This window comes from Eubalaena glacialis, chromosome 6 (genome assembly GCF_028564815.1).
Source record: "Eubalaena glacialis isolate mEubGla1 chromosome 6, mEubGla1.1.hap2.+ XY, whole genome shotgun sequence".
In the NCBI taxonomy this organism is placed as follows: domain Eukaryota; kingdom Metazoa; phylum Chordata; class Mammalia; order Artiodactyla; family Balaenidae; genus Eubalaena; species Eubalaena glacialis.
In genome coordinates, this window is record NC_083721.1 from 61,620,231 (window position 1) to 61,640,871 (window position 20,641).

General features: G+C 43.1%; 1 protein-coding gene across 2 annotated transcripts in view; it reads right to left on the reverse strand.

Annotated features, from left to right (window-relative positions):
* Window positions 1-8,434: 8,434 nt before the first annotated feature.
* The window catches only part of DRD3 (dopamine receptor D3), a 36,075-nt gene continuing 23,868 nt past the window's right edge, over window positions 8,435-20,641 (reverse strand). The window contains exons 4-7 of one of the 2 annotated variants that reach the window (XM_061193106.1): window positions 14,423-14,619; window positions 9,919-10,054; window positions 9,772-9,819; window positions 8,435-8,631 (exon numbers count right to left, since the gene is read on the reverse strand). In XM_061193106.1, the coding sequence (XP_061049089.1) occupies window positions 8,435-8,631; window positions 9,772-9,819; window positions 9,919-10,054; window positions 14,423-14,619 (578 nt within the window). Of the gene's footprint in view, window positions 8,632-9,771; window positions 10,055-14,422; window positions 14,620-20,641 lie in introns of both variants that reach the window. The other variant, XM_061193105.1, reaches the window with a different exon arrangement.

Below are 20,641 nucleotides of genomic sequence, written 5' to 3' on the forward strand. Positions count from 1 at the left end.
ATATATAGATCAATTTGGAGAGAGAACTGCCATCTTAACAATACTGAGTCTTCCAATCCAAGAACATGGGATCTCTAGGTCCTTGTTCACTTTTATTTCTTTTTAAAATTAAAAAAAAAAAAATATTGAGGTGAAATTCCCATAACATAAAATTAACCATTTTGAAGTGAACAATTCAGTGGCATTTAGTACATCTATCAACTGTACAACCACTACCTCTATCTAGTTCCAAAACATTTTCATCACCCCCAAAGAAAATCATGTACCCAATTAAGCAGTTACTCTCCATTCCCTCCCTATCTACCCTTGGAAGCCACCAATCATTATTCTGTCTCTGTGGACTTATCTATTCTGGATATTTCATATAAATGAAATCATACAATATGTGACCTTTGTGTCTGGCCTCTTCCATTTAGCATAATGTTTTCGAGGTTCACCTGCATTGTAACATGTATCAGTACTTCATTCCTTTTTATGGCTGGATAATATTCCATTTTACATATATATATGTAAAATGGAATTATATATAATATATGTGGTATATATATTATCTATATAATGGAATCATATATACTATATATGTGATATATATATTGCATGTAATTTTAACTATTATGAATAATGTTACTATGAACATTTCTATGCAAGGATTTGAACATTTGTTTTCAATTTGGGGGGTATATACATAGGAGTGGAATTGCTGGATCATATAGCAATGCTATATTTAACTTTTTGAGATAAAGGTCCTTGTTTTTAAAGGGGGAACATGTCCACTAGGGGATGAGAATCCCATTAAGCTTTAAGTTATAGTTTCCACCTAGTCATTTAGAGCTCCTTGTGCCAGGAGACCAACAGGCAAGTGATGGAGCATCCTGGATAATTGAATCCTGATCATTAGGAGAAGTTAGGGATGTTGTTACACAATGGGGACAGGGAAGAATACATCTGCTACCTGGATGATCCACTGAGGTATCTCTTTGTATTCCTTCATTTATTTTGATGGTAATGGGTAAGTGTAGCAGCCACAGCCTAAGAAAGTTGCCATGTCCCTCAGGATCACTCTACCAGGTAAGCCACCTGGACCAGTAGAGTGATAATCAATAGTGAGGGGAATCTAGAATAGACAGTAGAAAGGGAAATGATGAGAATTACCTTGTCTTTGAAACCATTTGCTGTGGCAGAGATTATAGTCCATTCCACTAACTTTCCATAGGAAGAGAACCACTAGATTCCTGAGGAAGCTGTTTCTAGAATTTACTATATGAGGAAAAGTGAAGCCGAATGGCATAATGGGTGAACTGTAGTGGATCCTGTGGTATGCCACCCAGATCATACTTCAGGACTGAGGAATTTGTTCTCCCAGTTGCTAGGAGTGTTGACAGCTGAAACCTTTCAACTGAAGAGAGCTTCCTTGTCTAAGTCATGCCTCCTTCCCAGAGGTAGCCTGCATTCAATTACTGGTTGGGACCACAAACCCCCTGCTCCCTCCAGAACTCCCTGTCGGATCATCTAAGATTTTTGTGTGACTGCAACACTGTTCAATTCCTCCCTCTGCTGAATCCTACTTCCTTCAAGTGTAGGTGTTGCTCCTTAAGGCATACCCCATTAAATTTATCCATTCAGGATGCAAATTTCCTTCTTAGAGTTTCAATATGAGCCCTAAGAGTCTATGCAGTTTGAGTTGGGTCATCAAAAATGGAATATACCAATCATGGAGAATAATGAGTCCATGGTGCTCTGAACTGGTTAAACAATATTTAGAAGATTGGATTCTATTTGTGGCCTCATATTTTAAGAGAAACACTAACAACGTGGTTACATCCAGAGGAAAGCAACCAAGACAGAGAGTGCAAGGAAATGTAACTTGAAGTAGAGATATAGGGATTGAAACTTTGGAGAACTGTCTTAATCGCACAAAGGCTATCATTGAGAAGATGGAACAGAGGAGAGAATAGGGACCAAAAGGTGGATTTTATAAGAAGGCAAATTTTGGCTTAAAAGAGGGCGGGATTTTCTAAAGGATAACTTGTTATATGTCTGGAAAGAAGTGAGCCAGCTCCTTAATACAGCTGGGTGATAACGAATCAGAGATGTTAGAATTTCTACAATAACCAGGGGATTGGAGTAAAGTCCCCTCCAACTTGCAAATCCCATAATTATACACTGTGATGAATTGCAAGCTTTTTTTAAAAAATAAATTTATTCATTTATTTATTGGCTGTGTTTGGTCTTCCTTGCTGCGCGCGGGCTTTCTCTAGTTGCAGCGAGCAGGGGCTACTCTTCGTTGTGGTGTATGGGCTTTTCATTGCGGTGGCTTCTCTTGTTGCAGAGCACTAGGCATGCAGGCTTCAGTAGTTGCGGCACGTGGGCTCAGTAGTTGTGGCTCACGGGCTCTAGAGTGCAGGCTCAGTAGTTGTGGCGCACGGGCTTAGTTGCTCCACGCATGTGGGATTTTCCCGGACCAGGGCTTGAACCCGTGTTCCCTGCATTGGCAGGCGGGTTCTTAACTACTGCGCCACCAGGGGAGCCTGAATTGTAAGCTTTTAAAGTCTTTACTATGGAGTTTTATGGAGTCTGCTCAAACTATAATGCAAGACTCAATTATGTTTGTTTTTCTTAAAGGAAAAAACACCCTCCTCCACCTTAGTCAGTCTGAAGTGGTGCTACATGGAGTAGGAGACCTACATGATATTCCCTCAGCTTTCCTCCTCAGCCCCTAATTGCTGTTGAATTAGTTTTTTTTCTTAAGACACAGAGAAGCAACTAAGAGTTGCTTCTGAACAGTTTTGACTTTTATTAATAAGCATATTTGTAGGCTTTTAGGGCTCAGAAGATAATTTATATCCTTCTAGAATTATTTTAACTTGTCTCGTCATAGCTTAGGAATTCAGACTTATCACTTTTACTGATAAGAAAGTTGAGTTCCAGGAAGTCTGCAGATTTGACTCTAAAAGGCCACTAAAAGGACTATATGCCAAGGCTGAAATCAGACCTCTTATATTCTGAATGACAGAGCTTTGTACACTTTCCCAATTCATCCAAGTTCCAAGTCCTCCTGCCTTTCAGATCACTTTCACCATAGCTTATGGATTTATTTGCCTCTTTTTATATATTTATTTATATCTTTCCCACAAAAAGATATGTTGAAGTTCTAATTCCCCAGAACCTGTAAATGTGACCTTATTTGGAAATAGGGTCTTTGCTGATGTAATTGAGTTAAGATGGGGTTATATCAGATTAGGGTGGGACCTAATTCAATGACTTATAAGAAGAGTGAAATTTGGACATGGACACACAGGAGAGAACCCCATATGAAGATGGAAGCAGAGATTGGAGTCATGCTGCCACAAGCTATGGAACACCAAGGATTGCTGGCAGCTGCCAGAAACTAGGAAGAGGCAACGAAGGATCTTCCCTTATAGCCTTCAGAGAGAGCATGGCCCTGCCAGCACCTTGGCTTTGGACTCCAGCTCCCGGAACTGTGAAAGAATAAACTTCTGTTGTTTTAAGCCCCCCAGTTTGTAGTAATTTGTTACAGTAGCCCCAGGAAACTATTGCACCAGATCCAATGCACTTGTCTCAGGAAGGAAGAGATGGAGGAAGAGAAAAGCATGTTTGGCTCAGACGTCATGAGGAACAAAGCTGGAAAGTTCTAAGGAATAGATGTGTTCTGCTGCTTTTTCCTGGCCAGGAGAGGAAGACAGGCCCTGAGGTCACATTAGCAAGCGAGCATCTGCCGTCAGTCTGGTGTTAGATCATGCCACACTTGTGTACTTGGCTGTGTGAACAGGGAAATTGCCTAACAATCTGACTACAAATTCAGCCAAGTATCTTGGGCACATTTGGGGAATAAAAGACAAGAGAAAAATCAGTTTCAAGTGGGAGGCTGAACAGATTATGCTTAATAACTTGAGACTATTAGAGAATCAGCAAAGAGAAAGAAAGGTGGGCTGTGAACCAGATAGTTAGGGTAGAAACAGCTGCTTAGGGGGGAAATAATAATAATAATATCAATAATAATAATAATAATAATAATAATAATCTCTTACATTCGTTAGAGCTTTGTAGTTAACAAAGCACTTTTAATATTAGCTATTTAATCTTTAAATGGTCTATGAAGAAGGCTAAGCCTTCAGGTCACCATTTTACTAATGAGGAGGTTGGAACTCATAGAGGTGAAACACTTGCCCAAGGTCGCTTGCCCCTGCTAGTCCTCCAGTATTTGATTCATTTCTGTCCATTGTTTTTCCCATAAGCTGGTCAGAGAAACCTTGGGTTCAGCCTAGCCCCCTCTCTGGGGCACATCCATCCTCAGTGGCCTATGGCCATCTCTCCGCTCATCCCAGTACCCAGCAGACTGCACAAAGCAGGGACTTGATGCACAATGGTGGAGGCTGGGTGATTAATTGAGGTGAGGGTAGGTGGAGCAAGAGGCCCCAGGTCTTGTGCTTGGCACAGACTTCAGGTTCGGCCTCTGCCAGTGTGTGCTACAAAGCTGAGCTGCCTGGCATCACCCTCAACTGAGTCTCCGTGTCAGGAGGTAGTCATGGAAACTCACTCCCTTTCTAAGCTGATGGGGAGAGAATTAGGTAGAAAGGAGGAATCAAATTAATTGCCTGTCATCCGCTCTCTGCTCTCTGTGTGTTGATTCAAATTAAGCTTTTTCAGTTTTCTGATGTCAGCAGATACCATATGATCAGAGCACAGGCCTGGGAGTCAAGATCTCCAGGAAACAGCCAGTTTTTAGCGAATCCCTTAACCTGTCTCTCTGTTTAGTTCTGACCCAAGCATTCAGAAAAACAAATCTCTCTGCCTGACCTCCCTTGATTTCTGACCTAAACTCTCTGAACTGCCTTATTTTAATCATCTTTGACTCTACAGTCACCCAACCAACCATCCCTCCTCTTGTAGAGAAAAGAGCAGAGAATTCGAATCGAATTCTGCGTTTGCTGAAATTGACTGCAGCTCAGAGAGAGGTAGTTAAGTTAGTCAGTGATAAATGGTCTGTGATGCGTGTTGCCCACCTGGAGGAAAGTGGAGGCAAAATCTTGAGATTTTCTGTGAGACGTGTCACCACCAGCTCAGCTGCCACCTGAGCAGAGCCAGAGGATGTCTCCAAAGATGCGGCCCTTTCCTTTCCTGTGCTATCTGTAGGATCTCTTCTCTACAGCCAGTTGGAATTATTTGAGATTCCCTGCATGTTCCTTGCTTGTTTGTTTCTTTAACTTTTCAGAGGTTTTCTCTGCTGAGAACACTCTTCCTACTTTTTCATTATGTCTCAACCCTGGCAACACGTCTGCGAAGCCTTCTCAAGGCGGAATGTGGAATTTCCAGACACCATGAATTCCCTTTATTATAGATGACAAGCAGGTCATCACTGTACACAGGAATTCTACCTCCCCAGTGGTCTACAGGCTTCCGAAAGCAAGGACTATGTCTTCCTTGATCATGTTCCCAGCACCAAGCATCATGCCGAACACATAGAAGGTAATCAATCTATTTATTGAATAAGGGACTGATTTAATAAATGAGTGATGAATGGAAGTTTTTCAGGATGGTGTCTTAGAAGAAGAAAATATTTACTTAAGGTCTAGAGTTGAATGTTGATTGTAATCTGTTTGGATTTTGATGCTGTTTGCATTTCACCCAAGTAGAATGGACTGCTGTGAGGTGTCTTTGGGCTCCAGACCTGGTTTGCCCCAAGAACTCTGCTCTGCTTTATTCAGGCCAACATCTCTCCAGAGTCATACTGGCTCTGAAAGTAGCGACCTCTCTGAGGTCAAGCGTACTGATTCATGTTGGGAATGTAGAGTTGGAAGAGATAGAATGCAGAATCCCAGGATGAAGAGGGTGAAGTGAGTGCTTGGCAGATGTGCTTGGGATTCCCCTAGGAGGCTCTTCCTGGATCAGAAAAAGATCCTGGGAAGGAGATGTTGTCTCCTAATAGATACTATCTAGGGGAAAAAGTGCCTCTCAGTTTAACGATGGAGATGACAATACGATTTTATCCTTGTATCTGTATGGAGTTTATAGTTTTTATGGGCTTCTCAGGGAGTGGGGTAAAGTAGAAAGAGCACTGAACTAGGATTCAGTGGATTTGAATACTTGTGTGTCATTATCCAACCACGGGACAACAATTCCTGGCCTCGCTTTCCTTTTCTGTAAATGAAGGAGAGGGTAGAACCAAATACTCCCTCGGGTCTGTTCCATGATTCTATAAAAATAGGTTATGCATGTCCCATGTGACTGGTTCAGAGGTTGAATATGGCAGGAGAGTGAGAGTAATGCCTTGGGCTGGGTTCTCAGGAAAGTCTAAGGCGGAGGTCGGTGGGGCAGGGTGAGGCTCTCCCAGGGATCTTGCTCCATCTTTTTCTCCCCACCCCTTTGCCACTCTGGTGGGAGGTAGTGCACCATAGTGGTTAATTGCATGAGCTTGGGAATCAGGCAGGCATGCCCTTGAATCCCGGCTCTGCCACTTACTGACTGTGTGACCTGAGGTAAATTTCTTAACCTCCCTCTGTCTCAGTTTCCTCACCTACAAAATGATGTTTATCTTCCTAAAGTCATCATAAGGGTTGGATGACCTGATGTAAAGAAATGCAACAAAATATTTGCTATCACTTTTCCTCACAAATATATGAATACTGATGCTGTTTATATTTCTCTCTTTAGAACTCTGATTTTGACATGAAATTCTGTGGTCTTTCACCCCACTCTCCCACCCATTTGCTGTTTATTTTGCTTGAAAAAACTTAGGAATCACGTACTTTGACTTCTTCTGATATTTAATTGTCTCAGTCCCTAGTTCTGCTTGTACCATAAACCTGGTGAGCTAGATGGCTCCAGGTACAAGAACTAGTGGGCAGACAGCATTGTTATCAACGATAACATTTAAAAATATTGGCATTAAAAGCATTCAGGAGTAACATAACTGACTCACTGATGGGGGAGGTATATATTTCCTCCTTATACACTTAAGGGTTAGAGGAATAAGAAGGGGCAAGGGACGCCTCGGATTCCATATAAAATTCCTGTGTATTTTGAGGTTTTAACAGCATTGCAGCAGGTATCTGTCACGCCTATGCACTAACAGTCTTAACAGTAAATTTATTGAAGTTCAGGATGATAACATTTCATAAATTATCCACAGATTGTGTCTTGATTCTGTAATCAATAAGAAATAGCTTCTGTAGGTGAAAAGGTAAATGTGAGGATATTCAAGTTTCTTATAAATACAATTTTGAATGACATTTACACATTGTTTCTATTATACCTTTCATCTCAATTGTGAGAGGATAATGTTTAGCATCTGCATTAGGACTTTACAAAGACTGTCCATATGATGGCTTTGGACAGCTAGTCTGTCTCAGTTCTGGGGTCCTCTGGCAGTTTAGGTGGGTCCCTACCACCCTTAGACAAGTAAACTGCCAAATACAGGAGCAGGCGGTGGGCTCCTTGAGTGCAGGAGCTGTCTTATTCAATGTCATATATCCAGAACCTGGGGGGTGAATGGCACCTTGTAGACACTTAATAACGAATGGGTTTCAGGGTCTGAAAGTATTGGATCTCTGTTAAGCAGGAGATGGAGATGCCTGGGTAGGAAAACCTCACAGCGTTTTGAAAACACATCTAAAGCACGCTCTGAACCACAAGATTCAATAGTGATACTGTAGTGGGCATTGTCATTCCTTTGTCACTTAACATCCCCATCTTAAATTACTCTGGAACTGAGACTCTGAGAGTAAGGAAATGGAATCAAAGGGGCTTCTTAGCTAGAGCTAAAATACAGGGGGAGCAAGGTTTGAAAAGGAAGCCCAGGTGCCAGTGTGGGACCATGTTTCCCTCAGGGTGAGGAATTTCCCAAATCAATGTAGCCAATCAGATTCTACAGAAAGGTGGAAGCACTGACCTTGCTATTATATTTCAGGATGCAATGAATGAAAGGAATGACCAAAGAGAGTGGGCCCATGAAAGTACAAGGTTAGCCTGACAGTTAATTAGAAGTTTGAAGGAAGTGAGACTGGCTGTCTGCAAGACAGTTTACTGGCTGAGATTTCAAGGACCCTTGGCAAGTTGAGAATTATGAGATCTGTTCATTTTTCCTTCGCTATAATGAATCATGCCTCTGATGAAAATTGTGTTTGTGTGTGGAGTCATGTTCTATCAGCTTCTCGCCGAATTACTGCTTATCACTTGGGGGCCCCCGAACGACTTGAAGGTTGCCAGAGTGAAGTCAGAGTTTAGCTGGGGAGGTAGAACTGTCTGTTCTGGAGGAAGCAGTTGGTTACACCTGCTACTCAGGGACATCTTGCCTTCAGGAATCTTCTTCCTGCCACATGCCAGCAGACATCGCACTGTCATTTTGAGCAGGTCCTGGCCAGTGGCCCGGTGGCCTGGCAGCTAAAGGTGGGCACAGGGAGTCTTCTCTCCTCCTTTAGCAAGACAGGATCTTGAGGAAGGCTTTTCGGAACTCGATGTTGAAGGTGGTATAGATCACAGGGTTCAGGGCGCTGTTCACGTAGCCCAGCCACGTGGTGGCACTGTAGAGCTCTGGGGACACGTGGCATGCTTGGCAGTGGGCATTGAGAATGTGGGTCAAGAAGAAGGGCAGCCAGCAGACAATGAAGGTCCCTAGGTTGCAAAGGAAGAGAAAAACTGGGTCAGGGGTTTGTTTACTCCCTTTGTTGTAACATGGAAATGAGTCACAGTTGTCTACTTTACGGCAGCTGCTATGCTGGAAGTTTCACATACCCTTTTAATTTTTACACCAACCCTATGAAGCAGGTGTGATTAGTCACTTTTTTTTTTTTTAGGTGAGAAAACTAGATGCTAACATCTTTGATTCATCCCAAGCCTTTGCTCCTAAATCAGTTCTCTGGTTTGATCTTTAGATAGTCCTTTGCTAGTCTTTTCTACTTCTCAATTCAATTCAAATATTTATTTTATGTCTATTCATGCAAGACATGTTCCTAGGCACTGATAGGAAAAAAGACCTTAAAGATGCAATTCATATAGTTAAGGTTGTTGAGGGGATTAACATAGAGGTTCCCTGGATATGAGAAGTCCCTAAGACATGAGTAGTTTGGGGCTTGTCTGTGACAGTGAACAGGATATGTTCACCTTCACTAACTCTCTATGGTACCGTGACTTATCAATTTTTAATTTCTTCATTTAAATAAATTTATATTTTTCTACTATAAAAACCAGCCCTGATTTTATACACTATGGAAAACTGGGTAAATATGCAAAAGTAGAAAGAAGTGAAATAATCACCCACCACACAAAGACAATCAATCACTTTTGACATCTGAGTGAATTAATTTTCAGTCTTTTTTTCTCTGTATTTAAAATAATCTAGATGTTATAACACCATATGACAGTAGTCTTTTTGCATCCTCACATTTTTCACTTAATATTTTAAAATAGGTAAGCAGGTAGGAAATATCCAGTATGTGCCAGATGCTTTTAATGAATCATTATCTTACTTATTATTTGATTTATCCATTATAATTCCAAGTGATAGACACGAAACACAGCTCAATTATGTGACTTGTTCGGTTTCATAAATTTCAGTCTAGGTGTTTTGAACTTCCACCAGAGTTAAGATTTATTCACAAACTCTTTTCATTTACATTATAAACATTTATAAATATTACAGTCGTTGGATTTCCAATTTCTGTTAAATATGGTTACCTTAGTATCCTCCACCAGCTCCACTGAACTCAACCTAACCCAACGTAATCCAACCCATCCCAACTTAACCTGACTCACCAAGCACCATGACCAGCATCTGGGTTGCCTTCTTCTCCCGCAGCGGCACTCCCCGAGGTTGCAGGGGGCCCAGCTTCAGGGATGTCGACAGCCTGCCATTACTGAGTTTTCGAACCTCTAAGCTGAGCTTAGGTGCCATGGTGGGGCTGAGGGAGTTCCGAGTCCTCCCCTCCCTTTTCAACTCTCCTTCCCCTTCTTGGAAGCCTGGTCTTCCCAAGGCAGTATCTTGGCAGATGCTGTAGTAGCGCTTCAGCTCCATGTGTGTCTGACCAGGGGAGAGGGGCTGTAGGTGTAACAAGAGAGGGTCCTGACATTTCTGGGGATATTGTTTATCTTCTGAATGTTCCTGAAAGGGAAACAGAATGCAATGAAGGAAGATGAAGCCATCATTGTGTGAAACCTACAGAGGGTGCATCTGAGAGTGGTGGGCTCATGGGAAGTTAAGGTAAACAAAATCTGCTTCTGCCTTTACAACTCAAAAGCACCTACCACATAAAGAACATCTGAGAATCACAATAATCCCTTGAGGAGGGTAGCATAGAATTATAGCCTGGCCTTTTTAAGGTAGAATGACCTGGATATACAGAGGAAAATGTTAAATGGCACCATTGAGATGTAAGCAGAAAAATCTGGAAAGTGGGAAACGATAAGACAAATGACTCAGTTTCTTCAACAAATAAATTGCAGTGACAACACCACCACCATTTACCAGGTATGGGTCTTATTTGAATTTTGATTCAAATAAACCAACTATAAAAAATCTGTAAGACAATTGGGGAAATTTGAACATTGACTGGATATTTAATGATAGTAGGGAATTATTATTAAATTTTTTAGTATGATGTTGTATTGTGGTTACATGTTTTATAAAAGAGCCCATATCCTTTAGAGAGCCTTAGAGAAATATTTTTGACTGAAATGTTGTTATGTTTGAGATTTGCTTCATAACAATCCAGTGGGTGTGTGTGAATGTAGGTGGGAGTGTAGTTGAAAGAAGACGGGGCCATGAGTTGATAATTGCTGGAGCTGGCTGATGACTACTGAAGGCTTAGTTATATTTGTCTTTCTACTTTTTTAGTTTTGAAATTTTCTATAATAAAAAGTTTAAAAAACCCAGGATTTTCATCTCAGCTTCCTACTTAGTTGATGCATCCTGGCCAAGTTAATTAAATGTCTCTGAGCCTCATTTGTAAAACAGAAAAGAAATGAAAAGAAACAAGTTTGAGATGAGCAGACTCTGAGAGTAGAAAACTGAAGATACATGAAAGTTTCTGGTATTTTGGGAGGACGTGTGTGTGCCAACGTCTGAACTTCTTTCCATGTTTGAAAAATCAGATGCTGTGTCAATCTTGAGTAGAAGGCAGGACTCCCCGGCTCCCTTACCAAAGCCATAAAAGCCAGATATTCACTCTCTCCGACCTCCCCACTGGGCAGCTAGAACTCTGGTACCTGAACCAAGCCCAGCCAATTGGAGATTCACACCTACAACCTTGAATTAGAGCTCATGAAGCAGGGAGACTTCAGAATTCATCTAGCAGTGGTGACGGTCAATGTCCAGTGTCCTAGGTATTTGAACCAGATTCTTCCTTAGGCATGAACAGCGTCTTCTGAAGCTGTTCTTCAGCCTTCTCATTGAGTCTGAGCTACTTGATATCCTTCCAGTAAATTCCTTTTTTACATAAGTTAGTCAGTGTCAACAACCAAGAACATTCACTAGTCTCTTCTTAGTTCAAGGAATCATAGTTTTCTAGACACACAGGGCTGGTACACTGTACAAACTTAGAAGCATTGTTGAATAAATGAATGAATGAATGAATGTAAGTGGGCTTCAAGATTATTTAGTGTTTTAAAAACTGTGCTCCACAGAGGTGTTTGTAGGAATTCTATCATAACATATTTTTTAAAAAATTTGGTTCTCATTTTGATGGAATTTTCTAATAATTAATGTAAGTATACTGTGTTTTATCTGAATGACCATTTGTAACCAAGATTATATTTTATCATTGAGCTGGCATCTAGTGATCTTCTAAAACATGCATTATTTCTGAAACTAAAGGACTAGGGACAAATTTTTGAGAATGTTTATGAAATCTCAGATTTGGGACTTCCCTGGTGGCGCAGTGCTTAAGAATCCACCTGCCAATGCAGGGGACATGGGTTTGATCCCTGGTCCGGGAAGATCCTACTTGCCGCGGAGCAACTAAGCCCATGTGTCACAACTACGGAGCCTGCGCTCTAGGACCCGCGTGCCGCAACTACGGAGCCTGCGTGCTGCAATGACTGAAGCCCGCGCGTCGAGAGCCCATGCTCTGCAACAAGAGAAGCCACTGCAATGAGAAGCCCATGCACCACAGTGAAGAGTAGGCCCTGCTCGCTGCAGCTAGAGAAAGCCCACACAGCAACGAAGACCCAGCACAGTCAAAAAAAAAAAAAATTTATGAAATCTCAGATTTGAGAACACTGATCTAGTACAGCTTGTCTCCATTTCACAGATTTGGAAATTCAGTCATGTAGAAGGAAAGTGATTCTTCCAAGATTCTATATTGATGAGTGTATTTTTCAGCTCTCTCTGCACACTTTTATCACCACCTCCATGACTGACATGAAGAAACATTGGATAGCTTTGGATCTGGCTGGCAGAGCCCTCCACTCCCAGATGGCAGGACAGAACCTAATTCTCCACACTCCAGGCAATGCCAGCTTCTTGACTCTTCAATCTCTCCTCTGTAGTCACCGCTTTTCCTTCTTTTGGCCTTGGAGCCTTCTCGGACTTTAAATCTCTTATCTATAAAAAAAATCATTTACAGCAAGAGTCTGTAACAGCTACATCCGGCCTGTGTAAAAGTGGTTAATTAACTATACGGAGGTTAGACAAGGCTTAGACATTCATCATTATGGGTTTTTGAAGCTTCATTCCTAATATTTACTTGGCTGTGGAGCTCAGGGAGAGGAATACTGGTCTTTTATCTAACACCTCAGGCTCCATGCAGCACTTGGCTTTCTTAGTGCGGCAGGGCTGGTTTGAATTGGAAGGATAAGAATCAGGGTGACTATGAAATTGTCTCGGTTTTCCCCATATTTAATGGCAAATAAGGCACTTGAAAGTTTCCCATTAGTCTCCCTTTTCGGCTTTTCTTGGATCTGCCCATGTCTGTTTCAGCGATGCCCTGTTTCCTCTAATGCAGGTTGTTCTGGATGGTATCTTCACAACACATCCAAGAGTCATTGGCTCTGGTCATTGGGATCTAGCCCAACAGTCATATGCTTTTGGAATATTATTTGATAATGCCTATTCTGAAGCTCAAATCAGGCAGAATCTCAGATCTGTTATTTATTACAGATGCAAGTGTGAGGTTGGCACTAAATTTGATTTTGGGGTGGAAGCGGAATTAAGTCAAGCCAATGTCTTGAGAAAGGGTCTCTTATTCTTTTCCTACAGTCAAAGGCATGGCTTACTCACCATTTTCCCCATGGCATCTGATGGAAATCTGGCCCTTATTGAAAAACTGTCACATAGGGTGCAACCGTAGCCAGGAAGACTAGGGTGGGTTGAAGGAGAAACAGTTGTGGGTTAAGCTCTATATAGTTGGGCCATATAGGTGACAATGCTTTGAATACAGTGTGTTCATATCCTCCGTCTTGGGTCCTGACCTCCTATTTCACAGGGGCCAATATTTTTGCTCTACGCAAGTCTTGGGACTTTGAGTTAGAGGCTCTGATTCTCATTCAAGTCATTATAGGTTGATCTAGACATCCAATGTGCACCTGCCTTCAACATCAAACTCAATTCTGACTCTATGGAGCCCTTTCCGGAGCATATTGACCTTTATCTTCTCATAACCTCTCCAGCATTTAATATTTAGATGCTTAGTTGTCTTCATCTCACATTTGGCAAATGTCCCAGTCAGTGTTGGGCTGCTCATTAATTTTGGGTGGAGGTGTGTTTTATTTGCTTGTCTAAGATTCTAAGCTACATGAAGGCAGAGGCCGTATAATATTCTTGCTGTCTCTTCCCTAGCAGATTGCAAGGGACTGGTATTCATCCATTCATGCTTCAAGTACACCTTGAAGCATGTGCCAGGCACTGGAATGAGCAGAATTTACAGCCCAAGCAATCAGAAGATTTCAGTGACCTTCCTTTTCAGAGCCTTGGAAGACCTAATAAAATGTGTCACCAGCATCTCCCATTCCCTCGGCTGGTTAGTGCCTCAACACAGAGGCAGATCGAGAAAGGACAAGAAGTTTCAATGGACCCCCAGTGATTCCTAATGTCATGATCTGGCCAAAAAGTCATTCCTGGAAACCCGGCATCGGTGAATGGTAAAGCTGCCACGCTAAAACTTCATACCTGTGTGACATCTGAACAGCTGGCCATTTAGGGGCAATGAAACACTTTGAAAGGGAGCAGAACAAGCCCGGAAACTATCCTATCATCTTGCTAAGTCAAGTGTGCTCTAGGGAAGACTATCAATGCACTTTTGAGGTTGGATTTCCTACTTTTAAAGCCTAGCCAATATCTGCAGATTAAAAGGTGGGTATCAGATGTGTGTCCCCGATGTGGCATAACAGGCAAAAGCATGCACTGCTGGACACAAGGCTGGAGGCCACGGGGCTGGGTGTTGTCTTCCTTCTGCCCCTCCAGGGTGCTTACCTGTTGGGGGAAGCCGGGCCTGACGCTGATGCACTGACTGTTCTGTCGAGTGAGGATCCGTTTCCGTCTCCTCTGTCTCAACACCACATAGATCCTGGCATAGACGAGGACAGTCACTCCAAAGGGCAGGTAGAAGGACACCACTGAAGAGTAGAGGACAAAGTCAGGGTTGGAGATGGAGCAGATGCTGGGGTCTCCTGTGAGTGAGAGAAGGGGAGAGAGCAAAGTAGTTGGCCAAGTATGGGACCTCGGTAGGGAGCACAAAATATGGCCTCACATCATGTGTGGTGTCTCCACCATCGAATCCACAGTGGAGCTTCAAGAAGCACTGGCCAGTCCCACCTACCCCCTCATCATGTCCCGGTCTATGTGCTGCCTCCTCCGTGGAGGCTTCCTTGCTTGATTTTCTCAGTCAGGGGCGACTCTTACTTCCTTTGTGCCCCACAGCCCTTTACTGTGCAGTTAGCACACATGGCCTGATTGTTAACTCATGAGGGTGCCATCTCAGACACATACGTCGTCCGCTCGCTGAGATTAGGAGGTCTAATTCATCTCGATGTCGCGCACAGTTCACTACAAAGAAAATTTACTGATGATCACATGCCAGACACTGCTCTACACTGGGGCTGCAAAGATGAATAAGACACGGTGTCCTCCCTTGAAGGAGCTCCCAGTCTAGACAGACAGACGATCCCTTCCGTATGCCGCGCTAAGCGTCACAGAGGAACGCGGTCTGGGAGGCTGGGGTCAGGGGGTGTCACAGAGCAACAGAGCAGAGGCTCCCAGGAGGGATGCGGCCCCCAGAAAAGGGCCTGCCTGTGTGGAGGCATCAGAGGATTGTTGAATGCAATGAAAGAAAGGCGGACGGCTTCTTTGCTGAGAATGCCAGGTCCCCGATTTTGAATTCGAGTTGTCGGGCAGGTGGTGGCTGACTACAGGCAAGTCTGTTTTTCGGCGAATCCCAGTACTGCTCAGGGTTGAGATGGGAAAAGGGCCAGTAAACCTACTGTCATCATGGGCAATGTGAATCGAGGCACATCCTTATCCTTGTTTTATGTCCTGAAACGCTCCTGCCCTTCCTCCTTAGGGGGCCCTGCAGCTTTGTCTTCTTCACTAGCAGATGTTGAGATCTCTCCAGTAGCCAGAGTAAGGGCTACAACTTGCCCCGTCTTGAAAAAGAAAGTGGAAGGAAACTAATATCTTCCAGGTGATTCCAAGGGCTTTAGACACATTATCTTACCTAATAAATGTGGCAACATGATGTAGGCAGGTGCCATTACCGTCTCTACTCTCAGATGAGCAGACTCAGGCTCAGAGCTATTCAGTAAGTGGCCTAACATCACACAGTCTGGATGTGTTCCTCCAGTCATTTTGACCCCAAAACCAATGTTCTTTCTATGATTTTGACTCTCCACCTCCCTCTACTATTGGGCACGACAAATTTGCACTTCATCCTGTCAGCAACAGGTGTTGGCACATCCAGCCAATCTTAGTAAAGGGATGGGCATTCTCCAACCCAAACTCTGGCCTCGGAAGATGCAGCCTCAGATGTGAGCTGGTGGGGAGAGGGCCGTGGCCACATGGGCCCCTCATTCTGCTTCTTGGTCTCAGAGGTAGGTGGAGGCCAGACAGCCTGAAGTGGGAGACCCAGGTCTCCATTTACTAACTGTGTGACCTTGGGCATGTTACTTAACTATGCCAAGCCTCAGTTTCATGGTCTGTAAATGAAGGACAAAAATACTGTCTCATGTAGTGGTTGTGAGACTAAATGGTAACTATTATTATTATTTATTCTTTACTATTATTTATTATATACTTCCTCTGAGCTTTTTGAACTTGAAAGGGAAGGTATCACTTGGAATGAAAATTTGGAGAGAGACTTATAGGGAACAATATTTGTGGGGGAGAGAAGGGAGCAACAGCTAAGAATTAAAACAAAACAAACAAGAAAGAATGTATTCAGTGCTCAGTTAGGCATTTTAATGACAGCACTGCCACCAGAATCTTTATGAGCTACTCCAAATTCTCTGATTCTCTTGGTAGGGGGGTAAAATTCAGGTAAAATTAATGTCATCTCACCAAAGCCTATATCATCATCTTTTAGGAAATGGCTCATAAAACTCTGAACAGTGGTCACCAAAATGGCATCTTCTGGTCTTCTAGGGGAGTGGGGTTGGGAGTAAGGATAGGGTGGCAGCTGGTGGTCTTTCTGAATCTGTAAGGAGCCACGCTGGCAGTGATCACCCCTCCCCTGCAGTCAGCTCCCCTGCTGTCAGCATCTGACTATGATTGAAATGCTTCCTCTAATGAGGAGGTACCTCAGCACGTTTTGTAGTGAGAGGGGGTCAGAGGGGTGGCAGGGCCACTTTCCCCCTATTCATCTTGTCGCCATCCTTGGTGTGCTGGATAGTCCCCATGCATCTCTGCAGATATACCATCTACCCTTCTCTATCCTCCTCTGGGTTTTGGGAGGCTGACCTCTATATTTTATATATTAACTACGACATTTAAAAAGCCAGGAGCCAAAGTGGGTATAGTGTGCTTCCATTTGTGTAAAAATGGACACACACACACACACTCACATGTGTCCATGCACGGGTGGGTGTATGCACTTGCTTCAAGCGTGGCGTGCGGGATCTTAGTTCCCTGACCAGGGATTGAACCCGTGCGCCCTGCAGTGGAAGCTCGGAGTCTTCACCACTGGATCTCCAGGGAAGTCCCGAGCATTATCTTTTAAGAATATGGGTGTTCACTTCTAGGGAGGGGACGGGGGGACTGGCAATCTAGGGTAGAAGGGAGACGTACAGGGAAGTCTGTATATATATCTCATTATACCTTACGTTTTATCACGTGCAAGTATTTATTTTTCCATTAAAAGCATTTAAATATTGAATCGTTGAAATATTGAAAGCATATGTATGAGAAACAGAGTGAAGAGAGAGCACATAGCTATTTCGAAATCGCTGATCAATGAAGATCTTGAAGATCAGCATACAATCCCTGAACCTGCATTGTCATCCCTTCCTTCCTTCCCTACCTAAGAAACTGCCGCCTGTGCTTAGACAGAGTTTTGCAGCCTCTCCCAGAATTTCTCCATGTTATGCGTCCCATGAGGTCTGTCAGCAGGCAGTGTGATGCTGGAGGCGGTTGGGCAGTGAGTGGGGCCCTGCCCCAGCCTCCGCCAGGCCTGGCCTGGGTGTGTGTCCTGTGGGCAGCGCAGAGTGAAACACCACACACGGCAATTCTGAAAGCTTCTCTCTGCTGAGTCCTGAGGAGGTGGTGAGGGCAGTGAGGCCCCCAGGAGCTAGGCTTCCCCAGGAGATGAGGTGCCTTGTCTTGATTATTTAACTGAAAGGGTAGTGTGCTGTCAGCATAACAGTTATTGAATGAATGAATACATGAATGATGAATAAACGAGCAAACGGTACAGATGAACATTTTCCATAAGCACATCAGCAGTCACTAGCTGGAGTGTAATAGGGAAGGCCAGGAGGCTACTCCCCATCCTCTGAGATTGGGATGTTTATCCCAACCAATCTCAACAGCTAAGGAGGAAAGAATGATGATGAGGACTCATCCACTGACTCATTCAACACAAGTTTACAGAGCACCCGCTGTATTCAAGGCGCTGTGCTCGGTGATACACTAAATATCTTTCGTGGGCTAGCCTGGGAACTTGAGTCCCACAGTCATGTGAATGGCAAAGTCAAAAGCAAGTTGAGTTGAGAGGTTCATGAACTTCTAGCTCATTGAAGGATTTGTCCTCAATTTGTTTCCAAAGACAGGAGATCTTAATGAATTTGATCGAAGATGAGCCTAGTATTCTCTTTGTGCTTCTCAACCAAGCCCCCCTACCCCCAGATGCAGGGTTCTGAAAGCCAGGTGAGGCGTTCTATTGCTAAAATCTAAATAGCCCCCCTCCATTTCTTTGTTTCAGAGGAAAATTAAGTCAGTTGGTAGGACTTCCTCAACTTTAAGTTTTTCTGCCCTTGAAAGTTTCTTAAACCCTGGTCACCAGCTATCGCTTATCCATTCTGGAATTTTTAATAACCCAATAGCTATCTGATTTAACAGAAATTTAAATACTAGTTATTTTTCTTATCTGTAAAATATAAGGATCAGGCATCTTTCAGGTTTCCTCTAGTACTAACACTCCATCCTCCGCTGCCATCAGGGGCTGTGGATGATGTGATATTTGGCTCCTGACTGCTGGGTCTCTGCTGGGAGCTGGGCCAACATGGGTCAGCCAGGCCCCACAGCCTTGGAACTCTCTGTGACCCAAGATCCTGCTTTATGTGTGCATCCAGACATGCATGTCACCCTTTTTTCAGACAATAAGAGCAATTCCAAGATAGAAGAACCTGAAGTTCAGCTTTCCTCTACGTTACCTTCTCTGACAATTCACAGTCCCGCATGGCAGCCCATTTCCTTAAGAGAAGAGCCCTGCCAGAAAGTTCTGTTTTGTGTTGCACCTCATGAAAGTCCAGCCACTGCCAATATCAGGTGTTGTTGGCAGTATCTTGCCCTTTTCTCCTCTCCTTCTCACAGGAGGAGTAGAAAAAAATGGCTGAGAGAAGTCATTTATATTGGGCTTTTGAATGAACTTGGGAAATTCCTTAGAGCTGTAAGAGGTGCTGGAGGAACCCACATGTATCAAGATAATGAAGCTTTGCTGTGAAGGTCAGACTGAGGCAGAGAAGGCCAGTGGGGCTTCTCTGCCTTGAGTCCTGCTCACAAATTCCCTGAACTAATGTTCTAGAATGAGACGACTAGGCTCCTCTCTGACCACCAACAGGACTACCACTGTTTAGATATCCCTTGGAGCAGGGGGCATAGTTAAATTTTGAGGCAGAGGAACATTTTCTAATACGTAATAATAATAACAACAATAACACTAGCTAGTATCTACTGGGCTTTTACAACGGATCTGACACTTTAGCACAATACATGAATACATGGAGAGCCTACTGTAGTCTAATTAATACATTTAAAAGTAAGAGAGAGAGAGATGAGAAAGAAGTGAGTCTATACGTGGTAAGTCATGAGCCTTTTTTGCCTTCTCAATTCTATATTTGAAAATCCTTTTGGAAAGATTTTTCTGAGTTTTGTTTCTGAAACAATAATGATCTCACTGGTGGCAACAACACTGCAATTAGGTCGTCATTCTTCTTCACTTTATACGTTGACTTTAACTGGGAACTCTGTCTAATGTCATATTTTGACTAAGTGTTACCGGGTGTGTGTGTGTGTGTGTGTGTGTATGTGTGTGTGTATCTGTGTCTGTGTCTGTGTGTCTGTGTATCTGTGTGTGTGTATCTGTGTGTGTGTGTATCTGTGTGTGTGTGTGTGCCCGCGCGCGCGCATGAGTAAGACCGCCCCCGCCAGCCTCTAAGAATGAGGAAGAGGAATCACTCCGCCCAGCAAAAGTTGGTGGGGCTTTGCTGTTGCCCGGGTTAAGGACTGCCTTGGTCTAGCAGTGGTAGGAAGTGGCCCATACTACAAATTCCAAGTTAGAAGGCATTTTCTCATAGAAACACGGATATAGAAGGTGGCTTAGTTATCGGACTAACCCCCAAAGCACATTTAGACTCATTGACATGGTATTTGAGCACCAGAGTCAGCCTCTACAGTCATGTTAGAGAATGTTGCCTTGGTGCATGTGCGTGCACACGCATGTTTGTGTTTATAACATGACATTGGTGAGTGATAATGGGAAGCGCTAAAGAGTAATGCAAAGACGATAACAACATCATATTTTAGGAACACGCTGAGTTAACCAGGCACATCTTTGTTGGATAACTTGGCTACTTAACCTCTAATGCAGCAGAGAAACAAGCCTAACCTTAAGCAGGTGATATGTGCTTGGCACATCTATGTATGTTATCCCAATTTAATCCTCACTTACTTGTAAAAGAACTCTGTGAAGGAGGTAGAGTGGAGTTATAACATATGTAGGCTTAGATTCTAGAGTCAATGAAAATTATAGAAAGTCAAAATTCACCCTGAATCACACATAAAGATACACATGGTTTGATTACAACCCTGAACAGTAATAAGTAAAGACATATGACACATGCAGTAATATGTCATCTATTATAAAGAGTTCAACCTAACATATAATTTTAGAGATGAAGTTGCTGGACTTACTTGTAGGAGGCCATATATAAAAATAAATATTGAAAACTTCCTAACTAAATACATAGACCTAGTCCACATATT